The 21,006-nt window shown below is 44.9% G+C and overlaps 1 protein-coding gene across 1 annotated transcript in view; it reads right to left on the bottom strand.

Annotated features, from left to right (window-relative positions):
- FAT2 (FAT atypical cadherin 2) overlaps nucleotides 1–21,006 on the bottom strand; it is a 74,611-nt gene that overhangs the window by 46,535 nt on the left and 7,070 nt on the right. Inside the window, exons 3-10 of the mRNA XM_055566808.1 lie at nucleotides 18,910–18,968; nucleotides 17,110–17,421; nucleotides 15,933–16,143; nucleotides 14,222–14,361; nucleotides 13,310–13,591; nucleotides 12,033–12,243; nucleotides 2,148–6,206; nucleotides 411–607 (exon numbers count right to left, since the gene is read on the bottom strand). Coding sequence (XP_055422783.1) covers nucleotides 411–607; nucleotides 2,148–6,206; nucleotides 12,033–12,243; nucleotides 13,310–13,591; nucleotides 14,222–14,361; nucleotides 15,933–16,143; nucleotides 17,110–17,421; nucleotides 18,910–18,968 — 5,471 coding nt within the window. The remainder of the gene's footprint in view (nucleotides 1–410; nucleotides 608–2,147; nucleotides 6,207–12,032; nucleotides 12,244–13,309; nucleotides 13,592–14,221; nucleotides 14,362–15,932; nucleotides 16,144–17,109; nucleotides 17,422–18,909; nucleotides 18,969–21,006) is intronic.

The raw sequence follows: 21,006 nt of genomic DNA on the forward strand, positions 1-21,006 counted from the left end.
CTGGGGGAAGGTCTCTTTGGATATATTTGATAACAATGAGCCATGCTAACAAGTTGAGTGATACAGTGACTTTTCCATTGAGCATAGCAGACTGTTTGGAGAATGAAGTTACTTCTGGATATGTTTTACAGAAAAAAGGATCTTTTTAGGGAGTGTGGGGAGGGAGGTGGGGAGAGCTATGGACCATGAATCCTAAAGAGCTTGGTGACATCTTTTTGGGAAGGGCAAGGAATTACCTGGAACGGTCCCTGCCCCAGGCACTAGTCTGAGGCTGGCCTGGGAGAAGCAAGGGCAGGTTTGGTCAGTGATGGCCCCCCTCAGAGATGGTACTCTGAGTCCTTCTCCTTCCTCTTACCCTTTGCTCCAGCTTCCTTATCTCCACTCCTCCCCTACCCTCACTTGGCTCTCACCTGTGAGCACTGTGGGCTGTTATCATTGATGTCCAGGACAAAGATCTCCACTGGGACTGAAGCCTGGAACTTGCCGTCGGAAGCTGTGATTCGGAGCAAGTACTTGGCTGTGTGCTCACGGTCCAGGGTCTTCCTCGAGAAAATTCTCCACTCATCTCCAACTTGGCTGATGCCAAACTGGCCCAGGGGGTCTCCCTCTAGAAATATGGGACAGAGTTTCCTGAAGCCAAGCCATAGGAACAAACCAGGCTTTATACTATAGGTGACTGCCCACCTGACACTTTTTTTTTAGGATTGCAGGGAAAGGCAAAAATTTCCTCCTTTAACTAGGGACCTACATTTCTTCAATGAGTCAGTTATTTGGTGTTATGAAACCTCTTTCTACTTCAAAGGTCTCCTGTAAAATGGAATTATCACTGCAAGAAACACTGCTCCAAAATATGTGGCTAAGGGGCACATTTCTTATTTGGTGTGCATTGGAAGACATTGGAGGAAGTTAAAGGGAAGCAGATAACAATTCTAGACAAGAACCTTCTAATATCCAGTATCTGTTCAATAGTGGAGGGCTGGAAAGTGATCAATAACATTAAACTCTCTGAGATTTTGTTTTACAACTGAGTACACAGGCTAACTGGAGGTTCAGATGGCTCATTAGATTTGCTTCTGAGTCATCTTTTCTTGACATCCATCATTGACAGGGGAGATGGATTTTCGAGATTCTAAGATTCTGGAGCTCCAAGATTCAGCTATTCCCAGAGTTGATGGTACAGTGACATTTATTATGTTATTATTCAGAGAGTTTAAGATTTTTGTGTTTTTAAAAGTCTGATATTATAAGATGATAAGATTCTATTTCACTAAGACTCCATGTTTCAAACAACTTTGATCCAGGCTCTGTCTCCAGGAGTCTATAATTCTTGGTTGGAATGTCATGCTTGTTAACTCTCTGCCAGACAGCTGTGAGAGCAGAAGAAACCATGACTATGGGAATGGGATGACAAGGCACGTGGGACACAGGGAAAGGGACACTGAGAAGTAAAGAAACTCTCTGGCCACCAGTTGGCTGGTTTCACCCCTGGACAGAGATTGGAGTCGTTTAGGTTTGCAGTAGTTATCTACTGGGGAAAGCAGTTTGTAGGGTCTGGTTTTAATCCCAGTCCCGATGCAAGCTTGGAGTGTGACCTTGGTTGAGTTTATCCTCCTATCTGGTCTTTGGTTCTCCCATGTGTGTGTAAAAGAAGAGGATTGGGTTGGAATCATATCCAACCCACTTAACACTCAGGTCCTATGATTGACTAGGAAGCATTTTCTACTATCCACAACTTGCCCTTGGCAGAGTACTACTCTGCAAGGATAGTCACCTCACAGAGTTTCTATAGACCACACAACTGTTGATCCCCTCTCCATCTTCCAGAAGCTAACTGAGAACAGTTACAATATCTCCATTCTATTCTATCTACTCCAGCTAAGGTAATAAGAAATCCTCTTTACAAAGCACTTTCTTATTTATAGGGAGCTATCAAAGCTTTTCCAAGTTAGATCCTGTCAGCATCCCTTGAGATGAATCAAAACAGCCATGCCAAGTCTATAACTGGAGCAACTGAGGTCCTGGAAAATTAAGTGATTTGCTCAAGATCACACTGTTAACTGGCAGAGCAAGGACTTAAACCCATGTCTTAAGAAACGTCTTGCTGGAATTTTTTTCAATGCATCCCACTCTAAGATAGGTATCCTTACCTGTAATATAGCAGGTGACCTGTCTGTTCTGCTCAGAGATATCAGCATCCAAGGTTTTAAGAGTGGCCACAGGTTCACCAGGCTCACTGTTCTCAACCACAGATCCTCTATAGTCTTCTGAAACAAATCTGGGGGCATTGTCATTTTCATCTGTAATGGAGACTTCAACCAGGACCTGAGAAGATAGCTGGATGGTCCGGCCATGGTCATAGGCCACTACGTAAAAGTGGTAGATCTGGTTGGTCTCACAGTCAAGTTCCTGGAGTGTGGTGATCCAGCCAGTTTCACTGTCAATGGCAAAGAGTTCATGGATATTGCTACCAGGGTCCATTGGCAACCTGTAGCTCACCTGGCCATCATCCCCAGTGTCCTGATCATTGGCAGTCACTTGAATGACTGAGGTCCCCACTGGCATATTCTCAGTGAGAACAGCCTTATATGGATCAGCCTCAAATATAGGTCTATTGTCATTGACATCCTTCACTTGGATGTTGACAGAGACCAGGGAACCTAAGTAAGTGTCATTATGGGGGCAATGAGCCATCAAGTCAATCTGGTACCATTTGGTGGACTCATAATCCATGGCCTTCCTCACCTTTAGAACCCCTGTGTTTTGGTCCAAGGAGAAGATGCCATCCTTGTTGCTCTCTGGCGTGGTGCCCTGCACCAGACTATAGATGACTGGATCTTGAGCTGCCACTGCTTTAACAGAACCAATTTCAGACCCCTCTGTAAGGTCTTCTGATGCAGAAAAGGTATATAGAGGTTCAGAAAATTGGGGCAAGGATACTTCATTAGGAACCACCTGAAGTCGTAACAGCATGAGAGAGTTCCAGTGAGGAGGGCCCCCATCCTGAGCTTTAATTTTTAAGTCAAAGGCCCGATTTTCCAATCCAACCAGGCTCTCTTTCACCTTGACAACACCAGTAATTGGGTTGACTTCAATGACTTCTTCTTCCAAGTCCTCCACCGAGTCCACTGAGTAGGTGACGTCTGCATTCCGGCCTTCGTCTGCATCATAGGCCAGCACCTGGATGACTGGGGAGTCCTTACTGACATTAGACTGAATGGATACAGTGTACTCAGATGCTTTGAACTGTGGAGGGTTGTCATTTTCATCTGTGAGGATGATCTTCACAGTGCAGAAGGCCACGCGTCCTCCTCCATCCTGAGCCATGACCTTAATGGCAATGACCCTTTCTGTGGAATTTTCCCGGTCTAGTTTCTGCAGTGTGGTGATCTGGCCACTTGGGTTTATGGAGAACTTCTCACCTGCTAGTTTATTGATAATGGTGTAATCTACAGTGCCATAGGGACCACTGTCTTTGTCTATGGCTAACAACTCAATCACCTTGGTCCCCACCTTTGCATTCTCAGCCAATTCTGCCTCATAAATATGCTGCTGGAATTCTGGGCTGTACTTGTTGGCATTTGTAGTGTTGATATACACAGGTACAGTTGCTCGGAAGACCCCATCAGAAGCACCTACCCTCAAATTGTAAGAAGAGTCCAAGTGCTTTTTGCAAAGGTTGTACATAGAAATTATTCCTGATGAGCTGTTAATGGAGAAGTGCCTATCCTGATTGCCAGAAAGAATCAGGTACTCCAGGCGGGAGGTGTCCCTGCTGTCAGGGTCCAGAGCTTGAACTTTGAGAACCAGGTGTCCGCAGGTTGCCAGCTCACTAACATTGGCTTCGTACTGAGGTTGCCTGAACTCTGGGGGGTTGTCATTGATGTCAGACACATTGACAACCACAAGGGTTTCACCAGTGAGTGGGGGATCTCCTCTATCCATGGCCCTGACTTTCACATGAAAACGTTGTTGGGCTTCATAGTCCAGCTCTTGAACTGTGGACATTTCCCCTGTGCTCCCATTGATCTGGAAGAATTTGGAAACATCTGAGCCATCCTCTACAATCTGGTAAGAGACATCACGGTTCTGCCCTGAATCCTGGTCAGAAGCCAACAGTTGGATCACGGGAGTCTGAGCAGGCAAACCTTCTGAGATTGAAGTGGTGTAGACCAACTGAGAGAAAGTGGGAGGATTATCATTCACGTCCTCCACCAGGACTTCCACGGTGGCTTCAGAAAATGATCCCAGAGCAGTGTCTGTGGCTCTGACTGTGAACACGTGTTTGGTCTTAGACTCATAATCCAAAGGGCCCGTCACGGTTAGGACACCAGTCTTAAAGTCAGTGGTGAACAGCATCAAGGGCTCTTCTTCTACAATGTTGTAGATGAGCCGGAGTCCTTCTGGACTCCGGGCCTGGGTGTGGAGAATAGGGGTATAGAGTGTGATATTTTCAGGCACTCTGACTTTGTAGTAAGGTGTCTGAAACAGTGGGTTGGATTTATTTCTCACAATGACAAGTACCTCTTCCTCAGCCTGGAGGGATGGAGTTCCTCCATCTTGAGCAATGACTTTGAGGCGATACTTATTCAGAGCCTGATAATCAAAGGGTTTCCTTAGTGATATGTCCCCAAGATAGGGGTCAATTCGAAAATATGTATAATCTTCTGCAAATGCATAGGTGACAGCACCATTCACCCCCAAGTCCTGGTCAGTGGCAAATACCTGAAAGAGGACATCTCCTGGTTCTGTGCCATCTTGGATGATTGTGTGGTAGGGCAGATGTTTAAATTCAGGGCTATTGTCATTGACATCCTCAACAGAGACTCGGACCAGAGCCTGAGCCACCCTCTGAGGTGTCCGATTGTCCCTCAGTTCCACTGCCACCTCATGAGTGTCCTGCTGTTCTCTGTCAAACCCCACACCTCTCGTCTGCAACACACCTGCTGATTTTATCATGTGAAACATATCTGTGCCATTCAAAAGAAAGTAGGACAAGGTGTCATTCAAATGATTGCCTTGGGCACCAAGAATCACCAATGCCTTTCTCTCCAGTAAATTCTCCTTCACTGTTGCCCTGTAGACATCCTGGTCAAACTGTAAGGTTGTGTTAGGAGATTGTGTCCAAGAAATCTTTACTAATGCAGTATCTTGATACAGGCCATCAGAAGCTCTGACGATAAGCTCTCGAGAGAGTCCCAGGAGAGTAGGATCCAACACAGATATGCGACCAGTAATGGGATGCATGGCAATAGCTTCGTCAGCATTGCCAGATATGATGCTATAAGTGACTTCTGAGTCATCGTCACTGGCCTGCACCATAAGAAGCTCCATACCCCGGTGGATTGGCTTCATTATTGCTACTTCATATATCTGGTCCAAGAACCTGGGAGGACAGTCATTAACATTTCTGACGTTGATTATGACCTGGGCAGCCCTGGGTGCAAATAAGATGGGGCTTCCTTGGTCATGGACATAGATGTTGAATTGGAAAGAGGGCATGCTTTCATAATCCATCTCTAATACAGTGGTTAGAGTTCCCATGCTGGGATCGATTTTTAAAAACTTCAGAGTCTCTGGTTCCAAAATTTTATAGACCAACAAGGAATTTGCTTCTTTGTCACTGTCAGAGGCTCGGATCACGAGAGGGTTGTTGTTTTCATCCATGATCATGCTATTCAGTGGAGCTGCTTCACTAATTTGGCCCACAAAAGTCGATTTTGAGAACATGGGAGCATTGTCATTTTCGTCAATGATGTAAACAAGAACCATGACATCAGTAAATGTGCCTGCCATATTGCTGCCTCGGATTTTCAGCTGGTAAGATGAAATTTTCTCATGATCCAGTTTCTTCTGAGTGGAGATGAGTCCAGAATATGAGTTCATGGAGAATACACCATTCTTGTTTCCCTCTCTTAACTCATAGGTAACTTCTGAGAAGCTTGTAGCTGAGATGAGGAGGATTGGGGAACCCACAGGGATTGATTCAGGGATCTCTACAAAGTACTCAGAGTTTGAAAAGATGGGGGCACTGCTCTCGGAGGGGTAGACGTGAATGATCACTGTAGCCAGGTCATGCCCTTGTGGGGAGCCTTGATCTTCTGCCTTCACTGTTAGAGTATACCGGGCATGATTTGCCTGATCAAGTTTCTGCGCTAGAGTGATGATGCCTAGCAGGGCATTGATGTTGAAGAAACCTTCGCTGTTCCCTAAAAAAAAGACAAGAGAAATTGAAGTTTACCACATCCTTCAGAGGTACCAACTAGGCTTTCTAGATCAGTATAAGACAATCACACAAAAGCTGGGCAGGGCAAAACCCACATCCTGTGCCACCATGGATTTAGTTATGCTACAAGATGTAGGGTAGGTCTGTACTTTATGAAATCTCTTAATTGGTGCACCTAGTAGGTGCTCCATAAATGGAAGGTTTTGGGGCCATAACTTAAAGCTACAAATCCAAGCCATAGTAGGGTTTTGGAGGAAAGAAAGGAGATTTAAACTTTGTAGGAAAAACATACTCCTCTCTGTATTTCAGTGGTGACTTTTATAGGCAAAGCTTCAGTTACATTATATGAATTTTAAACCATTCTTTATATAACTTTGAATAGCTTTGGTTACACACTGAATAGTTGAAAATTTTCAATATGGAATCATAAAATGTCTAAACTGAAACAGACTGGGAAAACTGCCTTGTCTATTCCCTGTATAGTCAACTGTGGGAGATCCTTTGTCAGGATTGGGAGTGAGTGGTGGAGGTTGAGTTGGGAGGGACTGGGTAGCACACCCAGCTCTTGAGGCTCTTGGTCAAATGCTCTTTCCACCACACCTGGATTTCCTAAAGGTTAGGCAAATTTGGAAAACTCAGCAGTGGCCACAGGACTGGAAAAGGTCAGTTTTCATTCCAATCCCAAAGAAAGGCAATGCCAAAGAATGCTCAAACTACCACACAATTGCATTCATCTCACATGCTAGTAAAGTAATGCTCAAAATTCTCCAAGCCAGGCTTCAGCAATACGTGAACCATGAACTTCCTGATGTTCAAGCTGGATTTAGAAAAGGCAGAGGAACCAGAGATCAAATTGCCAACATCCGCTGGATCATGGAAAAAGCAAGAGAGTTCCAGAAAAACATCTATTTCTGCTTTATTGACTATGCCAAAGACTTTGACTGTGTGGATCACAATAAACTGTGGAAAATTCTGAAAGAGATGGGAATACCAGACCACCTGACCTGCCTCTTGAGAAATCTGTATGCAGGTCAGGAAGCAATAGTTAGAACTGGACATGGAACAACAGACTGGTTCCAAATAGGAAAAGGAGTACATCAAGGCTGTATATTGTCACCCTGCTTATTGAACTTATATACAGAGTACATCATGAGAAACGCTGGACTGGAAGAAACACAAACTGGAATCAAGATTGCTGGGAGAAATATCAATAACCTCAGATATGCAGGTGACACCACCCTTATGGCAGAAAGTGAAGAGGAACTCAAAAGCCTCTTGATGAAAGTGAAAGTGGAGAGTGAAAAAGTTGTCTTAAAGCTCAACATTCAGAAAACGAAGATCATGGCATCCAGTCCCATCACTTCATGGGAAATAGATGGGGAAACAATGGAAACAGTGTCAGACTTTATTTTTGGGGGCTCCAAAATCACTGCAGATGGTGACTGCAGCCATGAAATTATAAGACGCTTACTCCTTGGAAGGAAAGTTATGACCAACCTAGATAGCATATTCAAAACCAGAGACATTACTTTGCCAACAAAGGTCCATCTAGTCAAGGCTATGGTTTTTCCAGCGGTCATGTATGGATGTGAGAGTTGGACTGTGAAGAAGGCTGAGCACTGAAGAATTGATGCTTTTGAACTGTGGTGTTGGAGAAGACTCTTGAGAGTCCCTTAGACTGCAAGGAGATCCAACCAGTCCATTCTGAACGAGATCAACCCTGGGTGTTCATTGGAAGGACTGAGGCTAAAGCTGAAACTCCAATACTTTGGCCACCTGAATGGAAGAGTTGACTCATTGGAACAGACTCTGATGCTGGGAGGGATTGGGGGCAGGAGGGGAAGGGGACGACAGAGGATGAGATGGCTGGATGGCATCACTAACTCGATGGACGTGAGTCTGAGTGAACTCCGGGAATTGGTGATGGATAGCGAGGCCTGGCGTGCTGCAGTTCATGGGGTCGCAAAGAGTCGGACACGACTGAGCGACTGAACTGAACTGAAGTGAGGCATTCTTACACCACCTTTACAGGTTTTTTGTTTTTTTTTAAATATTCAGCCACTACCTGTACAACAGTATAGTATAAAATTTATACCATTATTTAATGGATACTTTCCTTTAAATTGATTTCTTTTTTAAATTTAAAGTATTTTTAACTGACAACTTTATATATTGGTTCTTTAAAAAGAAGCACAGTATTGCTTGTTGTAAATCAGAGGTTACCATAAAAACCAGTCAATGGAAAATATTTTCTTAAAAATCTGGATAGAATCTATTACTTGCTAAGAGGGTCTGGCCCAAGACCTACAGTCTTTCTGCAGCAAATATTAGAAAATTAAAGAGCTCCTAGTACCCAAAGGAATCTTCCTTGACTAATCAGGAAGCCTAAATGAAAATCAAAAATGGACTCTTTTCTCCATGTCTGATTATTATTTTTATTGTCCTTTTAAAAATTGATATTTATTTGGATAAATACATAATACCATTTCAAATTTAAGTTGAGGGAAGTTGTGATTATGCAACATTACAGAGTTCACAAAAGGTAATGTTGAAAACTGATCATATTTTCCTAAAAAAAGTTCTCAAAGTTGTCACAGTTTTAAGGTCTGACCTTACTTGGGCTGTAACTATTCTTTTTTTTTTTCCTTTACCTTTTTTTTATACTATGGTAATAACAGATAACATGAGGTCTACGTTCTTGATTTTTAGAGGTTTAGTACAGTGTTGTTAACTATAAGCACAATTCTGTACAGAGATCACCAGAACTTATTCAGCTTGCATAACTGGTACTTCTTTTCAGTTTTATTAAGATATAATTGACATATAACATGGCATTAAAGGTGTATAACATAATTTGATCTATGTTTAATATATATTGCAAAATGACTACTACAATGTTTAGTTAACATCCATCACCTGATATAGTTTTTCAAATATGGTTTTTTTTTTTTTTTTCTGTGATGAGACCATTACCTATTTAATACCATGACTAACACCTGAATAATTCTGCTCACCACCCAGGAGTACAAGTCCTTCACTCAGGGGAGTACTACTTCTTATTATGCTTATTTCACTTATTATTTCAATGGCAAAGTAAATAGCCAGGTTTCACCACAAAACCTTCCATCTGATTGTCCCACTAAGTGAAGTCACTCTGCAGCTGGCTATTGAGGTGATTTCCCAACTTGCCTTTGTTATACAAATCCTGAGGTTGATCAAAGAATGTGGTTTTAATGAGTAACCAGAAATTTAAAAGTAGTTCCCTTAAAAGTAGCCAAGTAAGCATAATCATAATTTATTTTACTGCTGAGAGAAAAAAAAATAGGGAAGAAAACTGTATATTCATTTTGATCTTAGAACTGCAGAAATATGCATAGAAAAAGATAAGAGAGAAATACATGAAATTATTTTTCTGGGTTATGAAAGCCATGGCCGAGTGTTATTTTTATTATTTTTTTGACCATACTGCTGCATGCAGGATCTTAAATTTGAACCTGTGCCCCTTGCAATGGAAGTCAGTGCAGAGTCTTAACCACTGGACCACTAGGGAAGTCCTCTGAGTGTTATTTTCTTCTTCGGAGATTCTTGTTTTTTTCAGGTTTTAAAGAATAACCATGTGTTACTTCTTCAATCATAAGATTATTTTAAAACTAACTCAATGTGTAAAATAAAATTAGTAGCAGGGGGAATTCCTTGGTGCTCCAGTGGTTAAGACTCCAAGCTTCCACTACAGGGCACCTGGATTTGATCCTTGGTCAGGGAACTAAGCGGAGAAGGCAATGGCACCCCACTCCAGTACTCTTGCCTGGAAAATCCCATGGATGGAGGAGCCTGGTGGGCTGCTGTCCATGGGTTCGCTAAGAGTTGGACACAACTGAGCGACTTCACTTTCACTTTTCACTTTCATGCATTGGAGAAGGAAATGGCAACCCACTCCAGTGTTCTTGCTTGGAGAATCCCAGGGACGGGGGAGCCTGGTGGGCTGCTGTCTATGGGGTTGTATAGAGTCAGACATGACTGAAGTGACTTAACAGCAGCAGCAGCAGCAGCAGGGAACTAAGATCCCATATGTTGTGAGGCATAGATTTAAAAAATGTTTTAGATTTATTAAAAAAAAAATTAGTACAACATTAGTGGAACTGTCAGTGAGAAAAAAGAGATGATTATACTTCATAAGTCACAAAAAGAAGCCATTAATGGGTTATTATTTGCATTATTATTCTTCAGGGATGAATAGACTTCTGCCATATGACAAGGTATAACGACTGTCTCTACAAAAAAGGAAAATGTGAAACATTCTGAGTTCTTGAAAGTATATAAGACACTGACAAGCAGTAAATGAACATCATTATGCTCCATGAAGGCAAAGAGCAAGTCATGCTCACCTTTGATCATCCATAGCATCTTGCTCTATAGATATTGCTGCTGCTGCTGCTAAGTCGTTTCAGTTGTGTCCGACTCTTTGCAACCCCATAGAGGGCAGCCCACTAGGCTCCTCCATCCCTGGGATTCTCCAGGCAAGAATACTGGAGTGGGTTGCCATTTCCTTCTCCAATGCATGAAAGTGAAAAGTGAAAGGGAAGTCGCTCAGTCATGCCCGACTCTTAGCAACCCCATGGACTGCAGCCTACCAGGCTTCTCTGTCCATGGGATTTTCCAGGCAAGAGTACTGGAGTGGGATGCCATTGCCTTCTCTAGATACTAATTTATATTAAAGATAACAATAATTATCAAGTATTGATTATGAATTATCAAACATTACAAATTATGATTAATAATTAGTTGGGTCCTGGATATTATCATTTTTGTCATATTAACTACTTACAATTAACACTTAGTAATAACCCTTGGCACTTGTATAATATTTTACAATTTACAAAGTGTTAACATACATTTTCTTTTTTAGTCTTCACAAAGAGTTTCTGGCACAGATAATATTCCCATTTTTCAGATTAAAAAAATATGAGGTATGAAATCATGATGTGGCCTTAGAAGAAAATACTCCTGAAACTATGCCATGTATCTTATCAAGTATTTATAGGTCCCTTTTATTGTACATGCACAAAGATACTATCTTTTAAAATGTTGCATGGGCGACTTCCCTGACAGTCCAGTGGTTAAGACTCTGTGCTCTCAATTTAGTGGGCATTGGTTCAATCCTTGGCTGGGGAACTAAGATCCTGCATGCCACATGGCGTGGCCAAAAATATATATGTATATATACATATATGCTATGCTAAGTCGCTTCAGTTGTGTCCGACTCTGTGCAACCCCATAGATGGCAGCCCACCAGGCTCCGCCATCTCTGGGATCCTCCAGGCAAGAATACTGGAGTGGGTTGCCATTTCCTTCTCTAATGCATGAAAGTGAAAAGTGAAAGTGAAGTCGCTCAGTCCTGTCCGACACCTAGCAACCCCATGGACTGCAGCCTACCAGGCTCCTCTGTCCATGGGATTTGCCAGGCAAGAGTACTGGAGTGGGGTGCCATTGCCTTCTCTGATATATATATATATATATTGCAAGGACTTCATAAGCATCCTTTACATGTATGGTCATTGGTGGATATATATATATATTCTCAACGTAAATTCTCCCAAAACTTGAGTAATCCTTTGTTACCATTCTCACCATCTTTGAAAGCACATTAATTTAGGTCATTATAGTTCCAGGGAATGCTCTAGAATGATAATTTGCCAAAGTTTAGCAAGTAATTGACACTTGAATAACTTGCAAATCCATGCTCCTGGTGCTTTTCCTTATTGCCAAAGCCCCTCTCCATGTATCCTGCACACACGGTCAGACCTCTCACCTTTGAGGAAGGAGTAGCGGACCTCAGCATTGGCTCCCCGGTCACCATCCATGGCTCGGACCTGGAGCAGCTCTGCTCCGGGGACTGTGGTGTCAGAAACACGTGTCTCATAGTGGAGCTGGGTGAAGCGGGGAGGGTGGAGGTTTCCATCCTCCACGTGAATGGACACCCACACAAAGTTCCTCTTGATGGGCATCTCCTGGTCTCGAACCTATGGGCCCAAGGGGGCGATGGGATGAGCAGCAAGTGGAATGGAGGAAGCAGGATTAGATAAAGGTCAATGAAATAGAATGCCAGTGAAAAATACACCCAATCGTAACTGTCTGTATTCCCTTAAGCTTTGCTCTGTTACATTCTTTTCTCTTTTTAAATAAATTTATCAATTCATGATTATTAGACTGAGCTATTTTCATGGACAATTCCACTTTAGGAGAAGGCAGAAATAAGCAGAAGAGCAGTATTTTCCAAATTTGTTCTTAGAGAATATTAGTTCTTCAAGATGTTAGTGTATTATTCAGGAAAAAAAAATCCTATAGTTAAGCAAATTTAGGGAGCACTGAACTAAGCCAAGTTGATGTTTTCTTTGCTGCAGGACTTCTCAGAGCCTTTAATATATATTTAAGTGCCCAGAGGATGATAAAGTAACATGTAAGAACTTTGAGCCTTGAGTTGGAAAGGCTGGACTGTGATTCTGGTTCCATCTAAAAAACTGTATGATGGTGAGCAAGTCTCTTCCTCTGTGAGCCTCAGGTATAAGATAAGAGAAATATGTAGGACCAGGACTGGGACTCGAGTGAGACAAATGAGGGATGGAGGGCATAAATTCAGGAGGCTCTCACTGTCAGGGTTATGAAAGTGCAGGCACATGACCCTTGGAGTAAGCCCTCCTCCATTTAGGCCCTTACATATCTTTTTGCTCTGAGTAGGATGGTCTCTGGGCCCCTCCCAGCTCTGATGCTATATGAGTTCATGCAATCATGCAGTCATGGAGGAAGGAGGGAATTGTTGGGGATATTTGGAGTGAGCCCAGGAATAGCCAAAGTTGCAGGAACTTCTTTGGCAGCCATCCCATCTCTTTCCTCACTCTCAGACATCCGTTATGGAAGATGCCTCTGGCAGGCAGTGAAATGTCACAACTCATCTCAAAGATTATCACTCTAAACATCAGTACACCTGGCTCAGTAGGGGAAAGGGAACCCTCACCATGCCTCCAAGCATGTACACCCCCACACATCTGCATACAAGCACATCCTTACCCAAGTCTTTGGTTCACTCACCATGACTGTCAGTGTGTGCTGGGAAGGCCCCCAGCCCAGATCCAATTTCCCCACAGTTACCAGGACACCACTACTGGGGTCCAGCTGGAAGAGACTGGCACTTCCTGGGTCTTGGCTGCCGTGTATGGTGTAGATGAGGCCCTTGCCCTTGTCTTGGTCTGTGGCCTGGACTCGGAGGAGCTCCACACCAGGCATTGTGTCCTGAGGAACTCTGACCTCATAATGAGCCTCCAAAAACTGGGGCCGATGGTGGTTAACATTGGCAATCATGACAATGTAGACCTAGGGAGGAGGGTGAAAGAGAAGATGGACTGTAAGCTCCAGGGGACCAGGGACCTTGTCTGTCTGCTTCTCCACCATAACAACTAGGCCTGGCATACAGCAGTCACTTGATAAAATTTTGTTGAATGAATGACCATATTTCAGAATCACAAGACTTTAAGATGGTGGTTTTCAAAATCAAAATTCTTCTTTAAGGGCCTTTTCTTCAGATGAAATTTTTGGGGTGAAATTCCAGTATATGAAATAAAATGGGCTGAAAGCAGAATAGAAATCCAGAGCCCCACTTCCCATCATTCCTTACACCTATGAAAGCCCTTAGGTGCTCTGTCTTTAATTGAAAACTGCCCATTTAGATAAAACTCCTTATTATACAGAGATCCACAGTGGGAACAAGAATTCTCCCAAGATCACAGACATAGAGAGAGTGATTAGATAAGACTGGAATGCAGAACCTTGATTCCAGATTCAGTGTTCTTTGAGGTGCACACATGCACAGAGAGCCTTCTGCGTCCTCATCCCTACCAAGGAGGTCCCAGTGTGCGTTGGTGACATGGTGGTGAGCACAGCTACTTCCAACCAAGGAAACCTCCTATCTCTTCTCAACTCAGGGCTCCCAGTGAGGCTTCTCACCTGGGTGCCAATGGTTTGGAACCCGTCGGTCACCTCCACAGTCAAGTTATAGCTCGACCTCCTCCTTGTATCGAGAGGCCTGGCAATGATGATGCTGCCCGTCGTCTTCTCAATGTCAAAGTCCATGTCCTTGTCCCCACCTGGGAGCGGGTAGGGAAAGCATGCACAGCCTCAGTGATGTAGGCAGTAATAGCGCAAGTATTAATACTGTGGGATTTGGCAGATCTAGAGGAGCTGGTAGTCGATCCTGTCGGGTTATTGTCAAATTATTATCAAGATCCAAGTGATGATTCAGGAAAAGGTAAACTTATAAGGACTGGGGAGTCCCAGAGGAAGACCAAAATTTGCCCTACAAAGTATTCTGTTACTAGAATTAAAACATGCAGGAGTAATGGAGCTCTGTGTCATGGTTACAGGTAGTTTGCATGGTCTAGAGAAGCCTAGGCATGGGAAAAAATGGAAATAACTGTGTTTGACAAGAGGGAATTGTTTATTAATAAACCATGAGAATCCAAAATATAGAAGTAGCATGCAGCTGTTTAAGTGTCTGCTAGTAGAAATCTGTTTAATGACACAGAAATATGTTCAGGATATATTTTAAAAGGTTATAAAACAATATTTTCCTGTAACCCTAAGTGTGTGGGTGTGTAAAGAATGACTAGAGGGAAACATCAAAATGAAAACAGTGGATTAACTTCTATTTAGTGGGAGTTTATCCTCCCACTGACTAGGTGATTTTTATTCTCTTCTCTGTACTTATTTGTATTTTCCAAATGTTCTATAGAGTGCATGTGTTAATTCTGTACAGAAGAAAAAATGTCAAGTGCTTATAAAGAACAGTGAATTAGCAATGGAAGTAAATCTAGGGGATTAAAAAGCTTGAGATAGGTTTGGTATCCAACCTCTGAGGCAGGTGGGAGTCTCTGTGATGGGACTTCAGGTGGTACTGAAGCTCATAGATTAGAGATTCTTGACCTGGAGTCCCTGGCTGGGTTTCAGAGAATCTATAACTCCCTGCCAGCTGCCAGATTTGTATACAAATTTGTGTGTGTGTGTGTGCACGCACATGCACACAGGTCACAAGTATCCTTCTAAAAAGAGAGCCTAAACATTCATCAGATTCCCAAAGGGATCTGTGAACCACTCCCAACCCCGATATGTTCTGACAAAATGTTGATTTAGAAACGGAAAGAAATTTCAGAGGAGGCTGTGAGAGCTTGGACCCAAGTGTCTCCTACCACGAGAATGCACCCTTTCCCTGATCTTGAGGATGGAACCTGGGACCAGAATGTTAAGCATAGCCCCAGGGTACAGCTGGCCTCGAGTTTGTGGTCAGTGAAGTCAGTTCTGCAATGATGTTCATAGTGAGGCAGAAGAGGAAGCATAAAACTTGTGTTTTCTCCTCTGGGTCTCTCTGGCCACTCTCTGGACCTGGGTCTTAGGTCTCCCAGGAACTTGGGATAACTGAGGACCCATCCAGTTCTGGCTGGGGTTACCCGTGAGTTCCCGAGATCATAGATGGTATGAAGGAAAGCTTGGAAGAAGCAGTGTCCTGACAACCCACTGCCCCAGAGAAACAGGGAAAAGGCAATCACCACTCACAGCCAAGACAGAGGATGCCAGGGAAGATGACCTTGAGAGGGCTCAGAAGGATTGTGCCCTGACGACTAGGGCTCAGGATGGGAGGGACTGGCCCTCCTGGGGCCCTTACCTGAGATGCTGAACCAGAAGAGACCAGGTCGGCCCTCAACACTGATGACCCCCACCATGTGATTAACGGGGTCTGTCTCCATGACCGTAAAGCTGTAGTGGGATTCGTCAAAGACCAGTGGGATGGAGGAGGGCCGGGGCTTGGGGATCCACTCGATATGTAGCCGGACGCTGGCCGAGAGTGGTGGCTGCCCACCATCTGTTGCCTTGACCTGAAAAGAGGCCAGAATTCAAGTTGAGGCTTTGTCTATAGGGTTGGAGCCAAGAAACAAGAAGACCCAGGTGGCCAGGCCAAGAGACAGAGTGCCCTGTGATGGACTGAGCAGGTCTTTCATCCACTAGTTCATCCATTCAGCACAGTTAGGAGCTTACTGTAAATAGGCACCAAGTCAGCTGCAGCAAGCACAGTAGTGAACAGAACACAGAACTATGCTCCAGAACCTTATGGGTAGTGAAAGATGAATCAAAGCCATTATTAACTGAAGGCTTTGTGTGCTCATTCCTAAGACTTTCCATGCATGGGCTCTTTACCCTTCCCAACAACAATCAACATAATAAACTAGAATTTATTGAGCTCTCCCTATCATTAGGCCTTGCTCTAAGAGCAATATGTGCAATATCTAATTCAATCCTCATGACTGCCCACAGAGAGGAACCATCATCAGCTGCTTTTTGCAGGAGGAACCCGGGGCTCTGCATTGTGAATTCTTCTGCCAGGGGTTGTCTGCCTGGCCAGCAGTGAGGCTGGGATTTAGGCTACCAACATGAGAGCCCAGGCCCAAGCCACTTACTATATTAGCTTCCTACAAGGAAAATGTTCTCATCCCCATTTTACAGATGATGGAACAAAGGCTCCCAGGCATAATGACGTGTCCAAGGCCACACAGGTGTAAAATGTCAGTGCTAAGATTGGAACCCGGGTTTATCTTGATTTCAATGCCTCTGCCCCTCTCAACAAAAATCTTTAAGAAGAGAGTGCATTTCCCAGGCAAGGACCTTATTGCCCTCAAAGAGAAAGGCCCAGAATTTTGATCTTTTGGCTTCTTTCTGGGAGAAAGCCACGGAAGTAAGGACTTCCTCCATCATGCCTGAAGGCTGTCTCTCCGGTCTTGTATCCTCAGAGAAAATCCATCCCTGAGCAGGTGTGCACCCCGTCCCCACCCCCACCTGCCCCTCACCGTGAGAATGTTATACTCTCCAGCTGTGAAGGTGCTGCTTGTTGACACCATGCCTGTGACCGGGTCGATACTGAAGCCTGCCTCATCACTCTCCTCGATACTGTAGGTGACCCTGCCATTGAGACCCTCATCCAGGTCTGAAGCCACCAGCCTGTACACAGGCCCAGAGGTCCCTGGGTTCAGCCTCTCTGGAAGGCGGACATTGAAGAGCTTGTGGGAGAAGACAGGGGGGTTGTCATTGACGTCCGCAATGCGTACCACCACCCTGGAGGTGGACCGGAGGGAGGGCTCCCCGTTGTCCAGTACAGTCACCTGGGGAGAGGATCCAGCATGAGTTGACAGGCGCAAGGTCATGACTATGTATCACCACCCACTGCAGCTCTTCCTTTGCCCCTGCTTTCAAAAGCCTGGAAGTACCAATCCACCTGTTCTTTGGTATATACTCGTGATTTTTATTATCGTAACCTCATCTTCTTGGAACCCAGCTCTCTGACAACCTTGACCACAGAAAAGCCAGCAAGCACAGAGAAAGAAACTGGAAAGAACTGGAAGAAGACAAAGCCACAGAGGCTGTAACAAAAGCTGGGGCGCTTTACTCGGGAGGCCCATGGGCCGAGACTTTTGACATTCTATTTGCTCGTAATTCTCATAAGCTTTGTTCTCACTTTCCTTAAACTAAGGGAGATCAGAAAGAAAACAAATGAGGAGGCGTTTATGGAGGCGTGGGCGGTACCTTTGGAGTCAGGCATGTGGCCCAGTGTATGAGATGAGATCCGGAGACAGAAGAAAGGCAAGAAAACAATTTCAGGACCAGGCACTGTTCCACATGCCAGCAAATTATCACATGCATCAGTATAGATAGGACATTTCCACTCAAAATGCTTCTGAATTTTAAAAAGATTTTGCTATTTAAAGACAAATGCCTCTACTGAACTATGGAGAATGCCTCAGTGCCTAGAAGGCCATTGAGCTGCTCCTTACTAGTGATGCCGGTTTTACGCAAAGGGAGTGTCCAGAGCCTGGGATCATAGAAAGCAACACTGATTTCAGTTCTGCTGAGGAATATGTGTCCCTCCTAGCTGATGCCTTTAAGACTAGCGGAGGAGCCTGTTCATCAGTTGTGGATAACACAGGACAGGGTTGACTAGAGTACTTCTGATTTAAGGCCCTCTGGGTCAAGACTGACACCTCTCATTGGAATGGTCACCAGGGATGCTTATTTTAGAGACATCCTAGAAAGAGCACGACTGCCCAGGTGGCTGAGTGGTAGAGAATACGACTGCAGTGCAGGAGACACGTGTTTGATTCTTGGTGGAGAGGATCCCCTGAAGAAGAGAGTGGCAACCCACTCTAGTATTCTTGACTGGAAGATCCTAGGGACAGAGGAGCCTGGTGGGCTAGAGTCCATGGGGTCACAAAGAGTCAGACCCAACTGAGTGACTGCACACATGCACAGAAAAAGCATGGGCCTAGAGGACAAAGGTCTGGGTTTTCATCCTGGCTCTGCTACTGACCTAGTGTTTGTCCTTAGGTGACTCTAGAGCGTGGGGATGGGCCAGAAAGCATACTGGACAAATACATAACCCATGTGTACTGCTCTGTTTTCCTACACTCCCTGCAGGCATTACTAATTGATCAGTGCTTCCTGCTCAGCTTAAGTAGCAACTTCTCCCTGAGTCAGAACCCTCCTCGGCTACTGCCTGGAGACGTGCATGTGGCCCCAAGGCCTGGCTTGGCTCCAGCCTGGCCTCCTGCAGGAGGTTTTCAAATGTAGTGCAGGGGTTCAGCAGCATCACTCACCTCCAGGATGTGTTCATCCTTGTTTTCTCGGTCCAGCTGCCGGGCAGTGGCTAGGAGACCTGGAGGAGAGATGGTTGGGGGGAGACTGGAGCAAACGGCTCCCAGGGCCATTTTACTGGGATAAATTCAACGCCTACATTCAAAGCCTAGCTCAGAATTCTTTTGGTCTTGGGAGAGCACGAACATAAAGAGGAAATGGAAATCTGGAGAGAGAAGAAGGGGAGGAGAGGTAGGGAGAGGACAGCAGAGGTGATAGGGTAAGCTGGGGTCCCTACCTATTTCCTGCTTCCGCCATGAGGAGGGTGCTGAGCCCAGGATACTGTTACTGTTGAATGAAAAGGCCGCTCATCAGGAGTTATAACAGGGGTCACAGTCACTGCCTCTAGTTCCCGGGGAAATCACAAAGGGGTGACGTTTTACTCCTTTGTTCTAATTCTCTTGCTCACCTGGCACCTAGAATGGGCTCTTCCCATGCCCAGCTGGCACAGATGAGCCAGAGGAGGGCTGCTCTGGGCTCCTCCCCGCACTTCTGTAAATTCCCAAAGGTGAACTTAGTGATCTGTAATTCTGGTTTTCATTTTCTAGGCACTGTGGCTATAAATTGAGGCTATAATGGTGAAAAGAAGCCAGTTCTCTGCCTGTATCAGACAAGTCAAGCTCAAGATTGTTGGGAGACCAGAGGGGCACCCGAGCCCATAGACTTGAGAGGTCCTAGCTGGGTAGGCGGGACCCTTTTCAATGAAGGCAGAGCTATTGGTAGGGCGTAGTGGGTGTTCTAAAAGCTTTCTGTAAGTTTCTTGATCTTGTTTAGGCAATTAAATGATAGAGTAATGGAATGAAGTGTGGGGGTGGGGGCTTCCTGAGGGGAAAAGGGGATCTGGTGTTGGGGTGGGGTCTCCAGTACAGATGTGAGGAGTGACCTCTGTTGGGGGCGTGTCTTTGCCTTTGTGTCATTCTGGCTCTTTCTTCCCTCACTGAAGGCAGCCATGGGAGAGGTCCTAGGAGGTTGTTGGAAAGCCCCACAATCAGGAAGGAAGATGTTCCCCTGGGACAGAGTGAATATTGTTTCAGTTCACCCCACCCAGCTTGTCCCCAAGCCGAGGAACCTGCCGGGGAAGGCCCGGCATCCGGGGGACCCCCAGGAAGAGTGCAGGATGAGAGGGCTTGGCGGAGAGCCTTCCTTCCAGCTCAGTCCTGCCCCCCTCCTGCTCCTGCTCCCTCTTCTGCCCCTCTCCCCTCTCTCTGTTGATCCCCCACCTCTCTTGCCTTCCCAGGGATTCCTCTCTCCCTCCCCTCTCTGTGTGTCTGGGAAACTCAGTCACTGTTCTTCTATCTCTAGTTTTACTTTTCTCTCTTTCCTTTCTCTCACCACCGCCTCCCCTGCTGCCTTCTCCCCCACCTTCTCAGGGCCGGTGTCCCTGTAATTGCTGCTGGACCCCCTGGACCATTGCCCTTGTGCTCCTCCACATCCCCCTCTCTGAGGTTGGTATGAAGTCCTAGATGGGAGTAAGGCCGTTAGCAGAGAAAACTGGGGAAATCTGAATGAAGTCTGTAATCTCCTGAATTCCCTTGCACCATTATTAATTCTTAGTGTTGATACATACACTGTGTTAACATTAGGGGAACCTGAGTGACTGGTATATGAGAACTCTCTTTGCAGCTCTCCTGTAAGTCTATGATTATTTCACCATTGAAAAAGAAGAAAAAGTTTTTTTTAAAAAGAAAGAGAAAATGGACCTACTTGCTCTGTGTTCAGCAAGTCCTGGGTCTTCTCCTCCTGACTGTTGCTTCCGTCACCATTTTTACCCAAGTGCCCGCCCAGCCTGCTGCCTGTCAGAATCTTCCCCGCCCTTCAGCTCAGCACAGCTGCCTGCTATCCCATGAAGCCATTGCTGGTCCACCACACTGAGCAGCTTCCTCTCTCCTCTAAACTCACAGCCTCACATCCACTCATCTTTTACAATGTTGTACTCTTTACACAGGTTCTACAGCTCTTTTTATATCCAAATCTTTATACTCCTCATGGATTGGGTTCCTCAAGGGCTGAAACTGTGTCTTATTCTTCTTCCCCTCTCCATAGCACTTAACTTAAATGCC

Source organism: Bubalus kerabau, chromosome 1, assembly GCF_029407905.1.
Source record: "Bubalus kerabau isolate K-KA32 ecotype Philippines breed swamp buffalo chromosome 1, PCC_UOA_SB_1v2, whole genome shotgun sequence".
Taxonomy (NCBI): domain Eukaryota; kingdom Metazoa; phylum Chordata; class Mammalia; order Artiodactyla; family Bovidae; genus Bubalus; species Bubalus kerabau.